We start from the raw sequence: 18,273 nt of genomic DNA on the forward strand, positions 1-18,273 counted from the left end.
ACACACACACACACACAAACCATGTTAGGTAACCATAAGCTTTAGAGATATTTGTGTCAGCATTTAACTTTGCCCTTCCTTTGCAAAACCAGAGAGCTAGAGAACTGTCAGAATTTATTTTTCAGAATTTACTTCCACTTTACTTCTCAGTATTCAAACTGATATATTTAAAGATAGATTAATGTGTCACTTCTGCAACTGCTAAATAGGCATGTTTACATTTTTTTCTCTTTTCTTTTTCGTTTTTTTTTTTACTTCAACACATACCTGTTATCAAGGCGTTTTTTTTTTCTTCTTTTTTACTTTTACCCTAGTTTTTTACTCTTTTATTGTACAGCCATATTTCTTCATTTATTGAGTTCATAACAACAGGAGAAAGGTAGATAGAGCTCTTTACTGTGGTTGACGGTACAAAAACAAAACAAAACATAGTTTCATTTGACAGTCAGACATACAAGGTTGCCAAATACTGGATGTCACTTTTACTCAACATGTACATAAGATGGAAAGCCATGCACTGTTTCAAACACACCTCTTTTTGTAAGGTTTTATGAAATAAAGTAATTAAACAAGTACAGATACATAAAGTGTGATTCTGATATGTACATATGATAAAATGTTACAGTTATCAGGAAATAAGGAAATCAAAATTAAGTTGTACATATAACCATATTTTATTTCATTAGATGCCCCAACGGATGTGAAAGTAGAAAACATAGGAAGCAGCTCTGTGGTCGAGGGTGGCCAGATCACACTTAAATGTACCAGTACGAGCAGGCCTCCACCCACGCACTACAAGTGGCTCATTTCTCCAAACAGCGTCACCTTTAGCCCAAGTGGAAGTACTGTTGTTCTTCAACATGTGACAAGAAACACAGCTGTTTCCTGCATCGCCACTAACTCTATTGGACAGGGCGAATCAAAGCAGCTATCGCTCAATGTCCTTTGTAAGTAATCTTGATGTGTTTTGCTGTTCTTTTTTAAATTAATATTTAATATTTAAGTGTTTAAATATGGCAATCCAGCTTAACAATAGTATTCCATTTGTAACAGTTCTTTATATTTTCCAACATGGGAAAAGCTATTATATTCCAGAAAAAAAAATGACTCTGGTAAAGGAACAACAACTTAGAGTAGCTAGAATTTAAGTGGGAACTAGAGCAAAATAGTATTGTCAATATTGTAAAAAATAAAATGTATTTTAACCATATACAGTGGGATTAGTCCAAGTATTGAAGAAACAGATACGTCTTAAGTCATCATTTAAAGATTGTCAAAAACTTCGCTGCATGGACATCTAGAAGAAGTTCATTTCACCACCTAGGTGCCAGAACAGAAAAAAGTCTAGATAAATGTCTTCCTCGATCCCTAAGAGATGGCGGGATGAGGTAAGCAGTACTGGAGGATCAGAGGAAACTTAGTGCAATGCGTGGTGTGATTAGAGCTGAGAGGTAAGTGGGTGCTGGGCCATTTTTAGCTTTGTAGGCAAACATCACGGTTTGAATTTGATGCGGCCAGCTACAGGAAGCCAGTGCAGGAAGGGGAAAAGTGGGGTGGTGCGAGAGAACTTAAGAAGGTTAAAAACAAGACGTGTATCTGCATTCTGGTCCAGCTGCAAAAGGCGAATGGTGGACAGAGGCAGACCTGCCAGGAGTGAATTACAGTAGTCCAATCTTGAAATAACAAGGGACTGAACAAGCACCTGAGTAGCCTGTAAAAAAAAGAAATGTGCGGATTCTTCTGATGTTGTAAAAAAGAAATCGACAGGAGCGAGTAAGGTTAGCGATGTGTGGGGAAGATTTCAGATTATTGTCAACAATTACCCCAAGATTGCGGGCAGTGTCTGAAGGAGTGATCGGATTGTTGTCCTGGGAGATCACAAGTTCTTGATCGGGGGATGGATCACCAGGAATGAACAGCAGTTTGGTTGTACTCAAATTGAGCTTCAGCTGACAAGCTGCTAACCAGAATGAGATGTCTGACAGACATGCTGAGATCCAGGTGGAAATCTGAGTATCTGAAGGAGGAAATGAGAATAAGTTGCATGAGCTTTGTACCCTTTTTATGTGGTTCAGACCCCGGTCTCTAACTCTGGGTCCCACTCTTGGTCCGTGTTGTCGTTGCAAGCTGCTAACGACAGACGCTTCCCTCACGGGTTGGGGTGCACTCTTAGATAGCCGTCCAGCCCAAGGAATCTGGAAAGGTCATCTTCTCGCATGGCACATCAATTGCCTCGAAACGATGACTTTATTTCTGGCCCTGAAATACTCCCTCCAGCAGTTAAGAGGCTACTATGTTCTAGTACGGGTGGACAACACTTTGATAGTCTCGTAAATAATCGCCTGGGCCGACTGTACCTGCGCCTCTGGGAAAAGCTGGCACACCAGATTCTGCTTTGGGGCACAGGACAAGTTCCTGTCCCTTAGGACAATTTACATTCCAGGGCAGATGAATATGAATGCAGACTTGCTGTTTAGGCAAGCTGTGACACACGGGGTTTGGAAACCCAACCTCAAAGTAGTCAGTCCTCTAGAAGAACTTATGCCCTCAAATGGAATGTATTAAAAGTTAGTGCATAGTAAAAGATGTAGACCCAGTCCACTGCCAAATTTTTTCAGTGCTGGAGTTCCTACAAGAAAATTAACCTTGGGCTCATGCCCTTGTATTCTCAGAACGTACGTAGCAGCTATTTCGGCTTGTCATGTCTTTACCCCTGGGCTGGTCAAAGCTATTCTGCATCCTCACCCCAACCATCTTCCAAAGGTTCCATTCTCGACTATGAACCCAGTTGTTCTCGAAGCCTCTGTCCTCCGCCATTTTACAGCTCCAGAGCAGGAAAGACTTCACTTACTGTCTCCAGTTCGTGCTATTCAGATTTACAGTACATCCACCGCACTAGCCAGTGGCGTAAATCAGAGCAGGTTTTCATTTGTTGTGGGGACTGCCGCCACTGGACAAATGCTGTCACATTGGGTGAGAGATGCTATTGCCCTAGCCTATGAGGTGTGTGGAAGACTTCGCCTCTAGTAATTAGGGCCCATTTGACCAGGGGGCTTGCCTCATTAATTGCTCTGTAAGAGGCGTCCCCTTGCAGCAAGTGTGTGATGCAGCAGGTTTGTCCTCTCCAATCTGACATTTGTCAGATTTTATAGTTGGATGTCCATGCAATGCTAGCATCCCAGAACTATGTCTGAGACCCGTTGGGGGACTGTGCGCGCACTACACAACCCTGGGGGTCCAGACACTTGCAGTTCGGCGGCGTTGGTATCCTTATTCCCATAGCGTTTTTATGCAGCATCGAATGTAGATTTTGAAAGGAAACGTCTCGGGTTACTTTGCTGTAACCCTGTTCCCTAAAAAGGGGGAATGAGATGCTGCACTCCAATGCCGCACTGCGGGCGTGACTGGATGTCCTTTTAGACAAAATTGACCTGAGGATGTTTCCGATTCATGTCTATTTATAACCTCCAGGTGCACCTAATCAAATGACGTCACCTGACCGAGTTATATATGCCAAAATCTTTGGCATGTTTGACACACATGCTTCAACAACCGGTCAAGCGGAGAGCGTTCCCATAGCGTTTCACGCAGCATCAGGCGTTAGTTGCTGACATATGCTGGATCCAGGCAGGGTTTCTTAAGCATTGGAATAACCCTTTTCGTTTTAAAAGCAGCAAGAACATGACCAGATGATAAGGAATGGTTGATGATGGTTGTAATTAAGGGAAATAGATCTCGTGAGATGGCTAATGAAGTAATGAATTTGCTGAATCTCATCAGATGATAGGTTGGAGAATTCTGCTAAGGGAGGGGAGGTCCTAATCTTCTGGTGTTTCCCATTGTAGAATGTTGCAAAGTCATCAGCAGTCAGAGAGGATAGGGCAGGAGGAGCTGGTGTCTTGAGTAGTAAGAAGAAGATATTGTGAAGTTTGCCAAGATCATGTGCAGAGGCTTCCAGCTTTTACCTGTAGAAGGCAGTTTTGGCAAGTCACGTCACATAAAAATTTGGAGAGAAGAGTAGGATAAGAGGCAAGATCTGCATCTAGCTGTAGTTTTTTCCATATTCTCTCTGCAGTTCTTAATTCTCTTCTGTTGTTGCACAATACATATCGAATAGCCAAGGAGTAGGACAAAAAGTCTTCCTCGGTTTACAGGACAGAGGGCATAGAAGATCCATAGATAAGAAAAGAAGAGAGGAAAGTTTCAGTCACAGTTTCTAGTGGTACAGAGGAAAAGGAGTCTGGGCCTGGGATGTATAAGAGGGTGATAAAAGGAAGGAGGTAAGAGGTAAAAGAGAAGTTTTGGTGATTAGCTTTAGACGGAATAGTAAGGGTGATGGCGAAGGATACCAGGTAATGATCAGATTTATGAAGTGGAATAGCAGTGATATCTGTGGCTGAGGAAGGGCAGCAGAAATCCAGGTTAAAAGAATTCCCTCCCTCGTGTGTGGGAGGGCAACTGTTTAGTGTTAATGAGAAGGAGTTAAGAAGAGGGATAAGGAAAGAGTATGTATACATTTTTGAGCCCCCTCATTGGCGCAGAGGTTAAGACATATGGTTTAATAATCCTTTATGGGTTTTTGTAGTTCAACTCTGTATATCTGTGCAATAGGCAGGTAAGTGGCAGAAATGTTCCTTTGCTTTCGAGTTATAAGATATATATATATATATATATATATATATATATATATATATATATATATAATGTTGATGGTATGTACAATAAATGTGTGTTTGAGTTGGTCTAAATTATAAATGCAGAATTTAAAAAGACATAAAGGTTTAAAATCATTTGCCTAAAACAATTTCCCTATTTTTTTAGGATATCAAAATGAAGCTAAACTTATAACCATACCATTATTACACAGGAAGCGGCCCTGTGGTCATGCCACTTCATGTAAAATTCCATAAAGTTAAACTGTGTTTAACTGCATGGTCGTCCCTTTATTGCCCCAACTTCTTTCACTGTAAATCAAAAATTGACTATCCATCCCTTTATGATAGGCAAAGAAATCTAAAACAGTTGCAATGCTTATTTTTCTAAATAAACACAACAATAAATTTTAAAAGTAATGCTAGATCACAAGAAAATAAAACTAAGACAAATAACATTAATGCTTTTATTTTATATCATAAGCCTCCTAGGCTTGTGTGAGATAACAATTGAATTAACTTTACATGATATTACACTGCCATGGTGCCTAACAAGGTGTACCACAATTACAAATCACCAGTTATCATAAGTCAAGGAAGGCGTGTTCGTAGACAGAAAAAGAAGAGGAAAGGCAAGAGTTTAGGAGTGACAGTAGGGACTTTGAATGGTCGGACTATGACAGGGAAGGCAAGAGAGTTGGTTGACATGATGCAGAGAAGGAAGGTGGACATACTGTGTGTCCAGGAGACCAGGTGGAAAGGTAGCAAGGCTAGAAGCTAATGAGCAAGTTGTGTTACTATAGTGTGGATAGGAAAAAAAATGGAGTAGGAGTTATCCTAAAAGAGGATTTTGTCAGGAATGTTCTGGAGGTGAAAAGAGTATTAGGCAGGTTGATGAGTCTGAAGCTGGAAATTGATGGTGTGATGTGCAATGTTGTTAGTGGTTATGCCCCACAGGTAGGATGTGAGTTAGAAGAGAAGGAGAAATTCTGGAGTGAGTTAGATGAAGTGATGCAGTGAATCCCCAGAGGTGAGACAGTGGTGATTGGTGCCAAATTTAATTGACATGTTGGGGAAGGGAACAGAGGTGATGAAAATGTGATGGGTGGGTGGGTTTGGTTTTCAGGACAGGAACATAGAAGGACAGATCGTAGTGGACTTTGCAAAGTGGATGGAAATGGCAATAGTAAATACTTTCTTCCAGAACAGGGCAGGAACATAGGTTGACATATAAAAGTGGAGGCAGAAGCACTCAGACAGACTACATCTTGTGTCAGATTAGTGACTGTATGAAGTATTGTAGCCAGACAACACAGGATGGTATGTGTAAAATGACCCTGGTTGTGAGGAAGGTGAAAAGGACAAAGGCAGAGCAGAGGACAAAGTGGTGGAAGTAAGACTCCACCACTGCTCTGGGTTGTCAGGAGGTGCTTCCAGTTGACTGGACAACTACAGCTAAGGTGATCAGGGAGACAGGTGGCAGGGTACTTGGTGTATCATCAGGAAAGGGAAAAGTGGACAAGGAGACCTGGTGGTGAAATGAGGAAGTCCAGGAGTGTATACAAGGGAGGGGGCTATCTAAGAAGAAGTGGGACACTGAGAGGACTAAAAAGAGTAGACAGGGGAACAGGGAGATGCAGCGTAAGGTGAAGGTAGAGGTGGCAAAGGCCAACCAAATATCATATAAGGATTTGATGCTAGGTTGGATAGTAAGAAAGGAGAGAGAGGTGGATCTCTATAGGTTGGCGAGGCAAAGAAATAGAGATGGGAAGGATGTGCAGCATGTTAGAGTGATTAAAGAGATGGAAATGTACTGACAGGTGCCATGAGGGTGATAGGAAGATGGAAGGAGTACTTTGAAAAGTTCATGAATGAGGAAAATGAAAGAGAACAAAGAGTAGAAAATGTGACTGTTGTGGAGCAGAAAGTAGCAAAAATTAGTAACAGTGAGTTGAGGTGGACGTTAAAGAGAATGAAGAGTGGAAAGGCAGTTGGTCCTGATGACATACCTATGGAGGTATAGAAGTGCTTAGGGTTAGAGTTTATTCTGTTTTACACGATTTTGGAGAGTGATAGAATCCCAGAGAAATGGAGGAGAAGTGTATTAGTGCCAATCTTCAAGAATAAGGGGGATGTGCAGAGCTGTGGCAACTGGAAAGGAATAAAGTTGATAAGCCATACAATGAAGCTTTGGAAAAGAGTAGTGGAAGCTAGGTTAAGGGCAGAGGTGAGCATTTGTGAGCAGCAATATGGGTTCATTCCTAGAAAGAGTACAACGGATGCAGTATTTGCTTTGAGGATTCTGATGGAGAAGTACAGAGAAGGTAATAGGGAGGTACATTGTGTTTTTGTAGATTTGGAGATAGTGTATGACAGGGTGCAGACAGAGGAACTGTGGTATTGTATGAGGAACCTATGTGAAGGAAATAGGTGAAGAAAAGTGTCAGGAGTGTCATGTGACAAAAGCGCATCAGCGAGAGAAAAGGAAAGGTGTTCAAGACAGTGGTGAGACCAGCGATGCTCTACGGCTTAGAGACAGTGGCACTAAAGAAAAAACAGAAAGCAGAGTTGGAGGTAGCAGAGATAAAAATATTGAGGTTCTCTTTAGGAGTGACAAGGAGAGATACGATCAAGAATGAGTTCATCAGAGGGACAACCCATGTTAGAGATAAAGTCAGAGAGGCCAGATTGAGGTGGTTTGGACATGTCCAGAGGATAGATTGTAAGAATATTGGTAGAAGGATGCTGAGGTTAAAACTGCCATGCAGGAGGTCTAAAGGAAGACCAAAGCAAGGATTTATGGATGCAGTGAGAGAGGACATGAAGTTAGTTGGGGTGAGAGAAGAGGAAGCAGAGGATAGGCTTAGGTGGAGGCAGATGATTCGCTGTGGCAACCCCTGAAAAGGATTAGCCGAAGACAAAGAAAAAGTTATCATGAGTCGTCAATCACAAGTATGCCTGAAGAGCATAAATAGTAAATGTGTCATGAATAATTTGTGTAAGGGCCATATTTCATTCTTGTGATTTGTTGTTATGTTTATCTTATTTCAGTATCATACATATAATTTGTATTGTGACATCACTTCATGGGTTGTTCTGTGACATCATCCCACAGTTATGCAGTTCCATGTCTATCACGCACGTTAGTTGTAGTTGTTGTTAAGACACGGAAGGATACAGAAAGGTGTGGAGCACACAAGCTTTTGACCGTGAGACAGTAAGCTAAAAGGAATACAGTAAATAAGTTGTTGTAACTGTAATCTATCGAAGCTACAGAACACAGCAAGCGACTTGTCGTGACTACAGTGGATTTATGCAAGAAACTGTAACAACCGTTGTTTTTGATGTTGAAAATAAACAAGAGACGAAGAAATCAACAAGACGTCTGATGTCGTCAGTGACACTGTGTAACTAAATACACGGGTCAGAACTTGTGAATACATGCACCTACATTAAAGTCAAAAGCTTGTGTGCTCCACACCTTTCTGTATCCTTCCGTGTCTTAACAACAACTACAACTAACGTGCGTGATAGACATGGAACTGCATAACTGTGGGATGATGTCACAGAACAACCCATGAAATGTTGTCACAATACAAATTATATGTATGATACTTAATGCTTAATGCTTAACTAATAAACTGAAATAAGATAAACATAACAACAAATCACAAGAATGAAATATGGCCCTTACATTTCCAGCCCCTAATTGACAGGCAGGAAGACTGACAATTACACACATTTTTTGTTTTGTTGTTTTTTCTTTTTTTTTTACAATTGGGCCAAAACATTTACTATTGGATTAAAATTTGAATTAACTTTCTTAACACTTTAGACATTTGTTAACGGTTTAACTTAAGGTATTCATATCGCTGCGTACCAAATGAAAGGAACATGACTACTTTATAAGGTAATTAACAGTCCATTTCACATATCAGGCACAGCTTATCGATGGGTCTTTCCAGGGTACTGGTTTTAGTTTTGACCAGTACACGTCTCACAAGTCCTTTTTTATCAGGGAACACTTTCGTGATCCGTCCGACGACCCATGAATTTCTTGGAGAAGACTCATCAATTATTAGAACTACGTCTCCAATCGAGAGGTTTTTTCTCACCTGAGACCATTTTTTGCGCTCCTGAAGCAAGGGCAAGTATTCACGCACCCATCGCTTCCAGAATAGGTCGGCAAGGTACTGAATTTGCTTCCACTTGCGACGTGCGTAAATGTCCTCTTTTTTGAAAAGTCCAGGAGGCAAGTTTGGCTGTTTTTTCATCAGCAGCAGGTGGTTAGGTGTCAGGGGCTCCAGGTCTGTGGGATCGTCTGTAGCGGTGGTAAGGGGACGGTCATTCATTATAGCTTCCACCTCACACAGAAATGTGTGCAAGCTCTCATCGTTTAGTGTTTGTTCTTTTAGTACAGACCTTAAGATTTTTTTAACTGACCTTATCTGCCTTTCCCATATTCCACCGAAGTGAGACCCAGCAGGAGGATTAAATATCCATTGTATCCCCTTTTGCATGAGGACGCCTTCAATTTTTGACTGGTTCCACTGTTGGATAGCTTTACGCAGTTCAGTCTCAGCGCCTATAAGGTTTGTTCCATTATCACTTCTCATAACTGACACCTGGCCTCTTCTGCACATGAAGCGTCGAATAGCATTTAAGCAGGAGTCTGTATCTAATGACTGCGCGACTTCAATGTGCACGGCTCTTGTTGTCAGACAAGTAAACAATACGCCATATCTTTTAACATTACTTCTACCTCGTTTGACCTCGAAGGGTCCAAAATAGTCTACCCCTACGTTAGTGAATGGTGGGTGATCTGGTGTTATTCTATCGCGTGGCAGTTCTGACATTTTTTGTTCACTATTCTTCGCTCTGATCTTTCTGCATGTCACACAACTGGACAGAAACTTTCTCACAAGGGAATTTGCTGTCGGAATCCAGTATTTCTGCCGCAATTTTGAAAGCATGTAATTCCTTCCACAATGTCCAACCTGTTCGTGAGTGTTCCGTAAGATTAGAGTTGTAATGTGTGAGTCTTTGGGTATAATGACAGGGTGTTTTGCATGCTCAGGCATTGCAGACCTACCAAGACGTCCTCCAACTCTTAGCACTCCGTCCTGCAGTACTGGATCTAGTTTGAAAAGACAACTGTTTCTTTTTACGGATGCGTTACCCTTTTGTAACATGGAAATTTCGTCTTTGAATTTTTGGTTTTGAACGAACTTAATGACTTCGTTTTCTGCCATTGTTAAGTCCCTATCTGTTAGAGACTTATGGTTTTCTGTTATTGAGTTGTTTGCCTGTCCCTTGATCCCTTTTGTTTTCTGTTTAAGCATGTCCTTAATGCAAAGAATCCAGGCAACGGATCTTTTTAACTTATACCAGTCAGAGTGATAGTTAATCATTTTACTCACGGCATCTGTGCTCTCTGTAGTTTTTACGAGATTCACTGAGGCTGAGTGTTTGATCTCAATGTCATCCTCTTTCGTCGACAGATCGTGAATGTTCTCAGGCCATTTACTCTCTAGTGTTTTAAGAAAGGGTGGACCATGGATCCAATTGTTGTTTTTCATGAATTTTTCACAGGAAACTCCTCTGGAAGCAGCGTCAGCTGGGTTTTTTGAAGTGTTGACGTACCTCCACTGCTGTGGCTTGGTTGACTCTCGTATGATGGAGATTCTGTTAGCGACAAAGGTTTTAAAGTGAAGTTTTTCATTAACAATGTATCTCAAGACAGTTGTGCTGTCAGCCCAAAACACAGAGTCCAGCTGTTCTATTTCCAGTTGACCTTTCAACATTTTGTCGTTGTTTACGGCAACCACTGCCGCTGTCAATTCCATTCGGGGGATAGTAGTTTGTTTCAAGGGCGCTACGCGAGAATTCCCCATCATGAATGCACAGTGTGTAAGTCCATTAGCATTTACTAACCTAATATATGAGACAACTCCATATCCCATTTCACTTGCATCTGAGAAGTGGTGAAGTTGTGCTGTATTTGTGACTCCAAAGTCAACTGGTTTTACACATCTTGCTACACTAAACTCAGACAATTGATGCAACTCGTGTAGCCAGGCCCTCCATCTTTTTATAAATTGTTCGGGAATGTCATCGTCCCAAGCGAGTCTCTCTTTACATAACTGCTGCATTAAGATCTTAGCTGGCAGTATGACTGGTGCAAGGAAGCCTAAGGGGTCATAAATTGAACTAGTGACTGACAAGATTCCTCTTCTAGTCGCAGGCCGCTCTTTTAAACTAATCTTGAACTTGAGCGTGTCTGAATTAATACACCACAGCACCCCTAGAGCTCTTTCAACAGGGAGTGCGTCTTTACTCAAATCTAAGTCCCTCATGTCTTTAATTCTCTCACCCTCAGGGATGGAAGCTAGCAATGTACGACTATTACTTGCCCACTTGGTGAGGTGAAACCCTCCACTTGCGCACAGTTTGGTGAGATTACTATATAGCGCAACTGCTTGACTATGACTAGAGACAGACTTCAAGCAGTCGTCTACATAAAAGTTTTTAAGTACTGTGTTGACTGCCTCGGCAGATGCATTGCTGCGGTTTTCTTCTGCTGTTTTCCTAAGGGCGAAGTTAGCTACACTTGGAGATGATTTTGCACCAAACAAATGAACAACCATTTTATACTCAACCAAGTCTTGACTCACGTCTCCGTTCGGCCACCACAGAAAACGCAACAAGTCTGTGTCCTTTTCCGGAACTCTGACCTGATAGTACATGGCTTCCACATCTGCCATCATGGCAACTTCTTCTTGTCTAAAGCGTGCGAGCACTCCAATGAGTGAGTTTGTCAGGTCGGGTCCCTGCAGAAGCTCGCTATTTAATGATATTCCCTGATAGCTGGCAGCACAGTCAAAGACTACCCTTAGCTTTTTCTTTTGAGGATGGTACACACCATGGTGAGGTATGTACCACACTTGCCCGTCTTGTCGACTTAGGTGGGGTGTGGGGACCTTGACTGCGTGACCCTTTTCAAACATGTCGTTCATGAAGTTTAGATACTCTTTGTAAAAGGAGCGGTTATGCCTAAACTTCCGTTTGAGGTTCAGTGCGCGCTGCATGGCTGCGCTTCGGTTATTGGGCATTTGAGTAGCTGCTTTCTTAAGTGGGAGACCGATGTAGAAGTGATTATCGGTAAATTGCAGGGAGTTAGTTACAGAGTCTAAAAACTGATAGTCCTCTTGCGACAACTCAGTCTTGTCATCACAGTTCCGTTCAGGAAAATCATGGTTGTACTGTTGTATCAGCATTTGTTCCACACTTTCGATGGAGACTCTGTTGACTGCAACGCTCACTTGCTCATTGTCACATGTGCCTTCCTCGACCGACTCTCGAAGAGGTCCATTTATGGTCCATCCAAGAGCAGTCTTTACTGCATATGGCCTATTGTGCCTGCTGTTAATTACTCGCCATGGTTCTAGGAGCCTGTGCTCTTTGTTACCTATGAGAATTTCAACTCCAGCATTAATGTAAGGCAGTTTTACTTTGCTGAGGTATGGCCACTTATCAATGTCGTGCTGTTGTGGAATATTTTCCACTGAGACTGGGATACTCTTTTGTGTGAACACTTTGGGGAGTTCAACAAAGGTGTTTTCTTCCAGACTGCTAACCTCTAGATCAGTAAGCACGTAACTTTCTACTTGTTTCTTCGCGTTCATGGTGCTTAACATGATGTAAATTTTTTTACCTTGTACGTTTAATCGCCTTGCTAGTGACTCTGTACAAAAGGTAGCAGAGCTACCTGGGTCCATAAAGGCATATACTTTTACTGTCTTGTTGCCTTTCTTGGACTTTATTTTAACAGGTACTATGGAGAGAATACAGTCATCTCCAGCCCCGATACACGCACTCGTTTCGTGACTCGCTGTAACAGGCAATGTTTGAACTGGTTCGGTTTCGTCAGCCTTTACGATCGCTTGAGCTGTGTCCTTTGCTGCAATGTGTAGCATGCGAGGATGTTTCTTTGAGCACAACTGACATGTAGTTTTCTTCGTGCAGTCTTTGCTTAAATGTCCTTTTACTAAACAGCCAAAGCAGAATCCATTCTTTTTTAGAAAGTCCAATTTGACCTTATATGTCTCATTGTTAAACTTGTGGCATTCGTCTAGGGTATGATCTTGCTCACAGGATGCACAAGGTTTAGTGAAGGCACTAATAACTAACGCACCACTACTCTTTACTGTGATTGAGTCTCTATGATTTTTACCAACCTGTTTTATGGTGGTCGCAAAGCTGCTACCTCTCTTTTCTTCCATTTTTTGCTTGAATCCTGAAGGGGATTTGTTGCTGTGCTTTTTACCACTAGTCGTTGTACCACTAGTCGAAACGTTCAGGTCTCCAAAAAGTGGGTTAGACATTGCCTTTGCTTCCCGTTCTACGAATTTCATCAGCTGCACGAACTTAGCTGTTTCTTCATTGCGCTCTTCGTACTCGTATACGTGGCTTCTCCATTTTTCACGCAATTTGTAGGGCAGTTTTGAGGCAACACTCCTCAGGTTGGTAGCATTGTCTAGCTCATCCATGTAATTAATGCTTGACATGGTATTGTAACATTTTACTAGGAACAGGGAGAAAGTTTTTAGCGACTTTCCGTCCTCTGACTTTATTTCCGGCCAGTTGAGTGCCTTTTGCATCAGCGTTGTAGCGATTATTTGTCTATTTCCGAAATTGTCATGTAACAGTTTCATAGCCTCTGCGTAGCCACGATGTTCTGGCATGAGCAGGCAGCTTCTCACTAGGTCCTTAGGCTGTCCTTCAGTATACTGCTCGAGAAAGAACAGCCTTTCATAATTGCTATCAGTGTTGGTTTCGATGGCATGTTTAAAGGCTCTTACGAAGGACGTGAACTCAAGAGGGTCACCATAGAATGGAGGAACGTTGCGCGGAGGTAAGGAATGTTGCCTCTGACTCTTTGCAAACATTTCTGTAAGATCTGCCTGAGGTGGCATCCTACCCTGAGGCTCCACTATGTCAGTGTTGTAAAGTGAGTGTTCGTTACCTTGGGTGGGCCGTTCCATTAGGGTGCTTGACATTATGGGTTTGGCACTCACGGGCATGCTTAAGTGGGTTGCTCGGAGGCGTGATGGCAGCTCAAGATATTCCGTTGCCGAACTGTGGTCGCAGTGGTCTTTGTGCTCCGGTTTGGAAGCGCACGCACCGCGCGTTTTGATGGTCACGTCCTGTCTTGCAGGACCTTGCCGTTCTTCACAACCCTGATACACTTTTATTTTTGCATTAACCTTTGCATGCTTCGCTTCGAGTTCCAGCCTTTCCTTTTTAACCTTTAATCGTGCTTGGAATTGTGCTTCCTCTATTTCTAACGCCTGCCGTTGCTCTAAGATTGCTGCTTCAGCCAGCAAGGATGCTCTGTCAGCTTCTGCCTGTTTTAGCCGAGCTAAGGATGCTGTAGATGTTGAGGACCTTTTGGATGCTACCGTCACTCCGCTTCCGTGCTTGTTAGGAGCGAGCGCCCTTAGTTCCACCATTGACACACTGTCCTCTGGTAAAACTCCGTCGTCGAATGTTTGAGGCGGCTTAGAGCGGTTCTGAGTTTCTGTAATCCACATCTCTACCCTTTTCCTGAATTCTGTGGCGCACAGCAGTTTAGACATATACCAGTTTCGCCGGTCATGTTCGCGTTCGTTTTCGTTTAGGTGCAATCGCACATCCCTATTGCTTTCAACAAAGTTCTCCAGTAGCGCCTTGTATTTCGTATGGTATTTGGTTTCAACGTCATACAGATTGCAGGCATCGTACATAAGCAACTCTAATTCGCCAGTTAATGCAGTCAATTGACTCCACTTGCCTTCTCTGGCGTTCTTCAGTTCGTGAAGCTTGTCTGCGGCTTCTTTGTCGTCGGGCGCCATCACATGCTCAGGTTCGGCGACAGCAGCGTTGTCCTCGCCGTCTGACATAGTGAAATTTAAAGCAGGCAAAGTCCGTTTATCGCTTTCGGTTTCGGTTGCTCGTTGGCAGTCGATGCGCGTTTTTGAAGTCGCACGCGCTCTTCAGTCCACGTTCACACTCTTAAATCACTTATCTTCATTTTGCAGCGGAACAAGCTTTTGACTTTAATGTAGGTGCATGTATTCACAAGTTCTGACGCGTGTCTTTGGGGGGCGGGGGGCGAATTAGAGTTGCTTATGTACGATGCCTGCAATCTGTATGACGTTGAAACCAAATACCATACGAAATACAAGGCGCTACTGGAGAACTTTGTTGAAAGCAATAGGGATGTGCGATTGCACCTAAACGAAAACGAACGCGTGCATAGCACATCCCTATTGCTTTCAACAAAGTTCTCCAGTAGCGCCTTGTATTTCGTATGGTATTTGGTTTCAACGTCATACAGATTGCAGGCATCGTGCAAGCATTAAGCATTAAGTATCATACATATAATTTGTATTGTGACATCATTTCATGGGTTGTTCTGTGACATCATCCCACAGTTATGCAGTTCCATGTCTATCACGCACGTTAGTTGTAGTTGTTGTTAAGACACGGAAGGATACAGAAAGGTGTGGAGCACACAAGCTTTTGACCGTGAGACAGTAAGCTAAAAGGAATACAGTAAATAAGTTGTTGTAACTGTAATCTATCGAAGCTACAGAACACAGCAAGCGACTTGTCGTGACTACAGTGGATTTATGCAAGAAACTGTAACAACCGTTGTTTTTGATGTTGAAAATAAACAAGAGACGAAGAAATCAACGAAACGTCTGATGTCGTCAGTGACACTGTGTAACTAAAGACACGCGTCAGAACTTGTGAATACATGCACCTACAATTTGTAATCAGAGCTCTATCATATCAATTAAGACCACCTGCAAGCACAGCCCTTTTCCCCCATCTGACATCTTCTCAGGGATAGCAGGACATCTGTCTTACTCGGAAGCTAAGTTAAGAATATGCTGATCCCATAAATATGAAAAAACTTTATAAATGTTTGGGTTAAACATGTGTTTTGGTATAAAAGTGCTGCATATATTTTAACATTAGGCGAAGAACTGAAGAACTGCATTTGGTGACTAGGCCAGTGCCAGTACAGTACCTCAACAAAAAAATACACACTTGAACATTTATAGAAAATAGCTATTTTGTGTATTAGCACATTTTAATGATTAAATAAGTGTGCATTTAACGCTATCTATCTATCTATCTATCTATCTATCTATCTTAATTAATTAATTAATTAATTAATTAATTAAAATAAGTTAATTATTTTTTTAAATATACTTTTTTTTCTATTATTGATATTTTATTTTACTATATATAGTTCCTCATCTGCTTAAGGTAATACTTTTCCCAAAACGTTTATATATACATATTAAAATATAAAAAAAACAAGTATTTGGGACAAGTTAAAGGGACATTAATTTAAACCTTCAAATAGGCAAAAACATATTTTTTTTCCCTGTTTCTTTTTAGGCTAACAATTAAGGCTGGATAATTAAATTTAGTACACTTTTTGTGCATTATACAGGTGTTTTGGTCAGGAAAACAAAACATTTAAGGATAAAGTAAAATTATGTTTCTAGATAAATAATAGACTTTCTAATTATTATTAAATTAATATTTTCTTATGTTTTTTTTTTTTTAGATCAGGGATTCCGGTATCTATGCGAATTATGACCTACCATTCTAATTCAAGATGAATCAACATGACAAGATGTTTAACTGAGAATGTTTTTTCCCTGCTGCAGTACAGGACTGAGAATTAATGGCGTTTACCTTTACATTGCCCAAACTTCAAATATAAATATTGTGGTACCTCGGCATATTAATGCCTTACCTTGCAAATTATTACCAGAAAAACTTTAATAAAAAAAAAAAATTATTTGAATAGAAAAGACAGTAAAGTTTTTAATGCATCCAATGCCAAAGGAATCATAAATTAAGGTTAAGTGAGGTTGAATGTCTATTTCTTTCATATTTTACTTTATGTACATGTCTTTTCTAAATGTTTTGATTATTTTTATATGGAAAAATATAATTATTGTATTGTAAATTGGTAATATTTTTTGGGTGGCTAAATGTTCTTTATTTACATTATTTCCTATGGGAAAATGTGTTTTGCAATAAAAGAACTTAAGATCTTGCCTCCAGGACAGAATAAATTCATATGCCAGGGTACCACTTTATATTATTTATACACTATATATTATTGTATATTAATATATTTGTATTTTTATTATTTTAAATTGAATCTTTTTTTTGTACAAAAATATAACCATTTAAATAAAATTTTGCTTAAATAAAGAACAGCTTTCTTGTCTTCAGATTAACATAAAACAACATCTGAGTTATTTTAATTTAAATAAAAACATGATTATAAGATAACAGTTAATGATAAGACGAGAGGAAATTAAAGAGTTCGCTAATAAAATACAAGTAAAATAGAATAATTCTCAATTTACAAAAGTTCCATTCCGGAAGCACATTTATAAATCCAATTTGTTCTTAAATCCAACAAAGTGAATCTCATACACCTTTAACACGAAAATACATTGTAAAGCATACCAATCAACTTGACTTAATCTGTCCCACTTCCCCACACTGCCATTATGTGACCAAAATCCAAAATCGCGCATAAGGAAATAAATCACACAGTAAAATATAACATATTGACTCTGCATCTTTAAATCGTGGGGGAAATCAAAGACACAATTTTGTCTCAGAGCTGTTTTCCACTATATTAGACTGTGAACTTTTTAGGATTAGGATTAGTATAGGACGCATAGGATCGGATGCTCTGCACCTTCAAACTCCCAAGAGAGGACGGCTCCCACCCCGGTCTCTGATGTATCCTTGTAGTGCTTTTTTTTTTTGCCACCGACGTGAGTGCGTCCTGCCTTTTGTTAAATTTAACATCAAGATAGAGTGGGCTTTTTTAAGTCAGTCCACTAGATCGTCCACCAGGGGCAGTGGATAGACTTTAACACTAGAAGCGCCGTGCACCGGTCATTTTGACCGCAATGGGTGAAAAAAAAAAAACAACTTTACACTCAATCAAATTCCAGGACCCTCCTTTCATGACTTTTCCTAGATCTGCGAGCTTAATCACCCAGCATGCTTACATTTTTTTAATTGTGCAAGTAAAAGCCAGTATAAAGCTTTTTGCTCTTATTTACGTGAAATCGCTGACAGCTGTGCGCCAATCATGCCGTTTCCTGCCTTTTGCAACCATTTCTCGATTCTCATTTCTCTCAGCAGATGGCGCAAGGGATTGCACATACTATCTATGCATCATTCTGTGTGTGTACAGTATCTGTAACTATCTCAGGTTTCATATATGCAGTTTATATATAAACATATGTATATATACATACAGTGGAACCTCGGATTACAAGTAACACGGTTTACGAGTGTTCTGCAAGACGAGCAAAGATTTTTTATAAAATTTAACTTAAAAAAACGAGCATTTTCTTGGTTTACGAGCACCGAGTATCATGTTTCACGCATGCACTTCTTGTTTAGACGCCGAGCGTCACGTGATCACAACTGAGCCAACAGTTTTTCTCTCTCGCGCGCTGCGGAATTGTCTTCCCTGCTGGGTCTTAGTGCTCGTCTCTTACTGGTATAATCAACATCTGTG

General features: G+C 40.8%; 1 protein-coding gene across 1 annotated transcript in view; it reads left to right on the forward strand.

Moving 5' to 3' along the window:
• Window positions 1–16,440, forward strand: part of LOC128514121 (B-cell receptor CD22-like) — a gene marked incomplete at its 5' end in the record, with an annotated part of 39,305 nt that extends 22,865 nt beyond the window's left edge. Inside the window, 2 exons of the mRNA XM_053487819.1 lie at window positions 687–947; window positions 16,279–16,440. Coding sequence (XP_053343794.1) covers window positions 687–947; window positions 16,279–16,310 — 293 coding nt within the window. The remainder of the gene's footprint in view (window positions 1–686; window positions 948–16,278) is intronic.
• Window positions 16,441–18,273: the final 1,833 nt, after the last annotated feature.

The sequence above is a fragment of the Clarias gariepinus genome, chromosome 26 (assembly GCF_024256425.1).
Source record: "Clarias gariepinus isolate MV-2021 ecotype Netherlands chromosome 26, CGAR_prim_01v2, whole genome shotgun sequence".
NCBI classification, from domain to species: Eukaryota; Metazoa; Chordata; class Actinopteri; order Siluriformes; family Clariidae; genus Clarias; species Clarias gariepinus.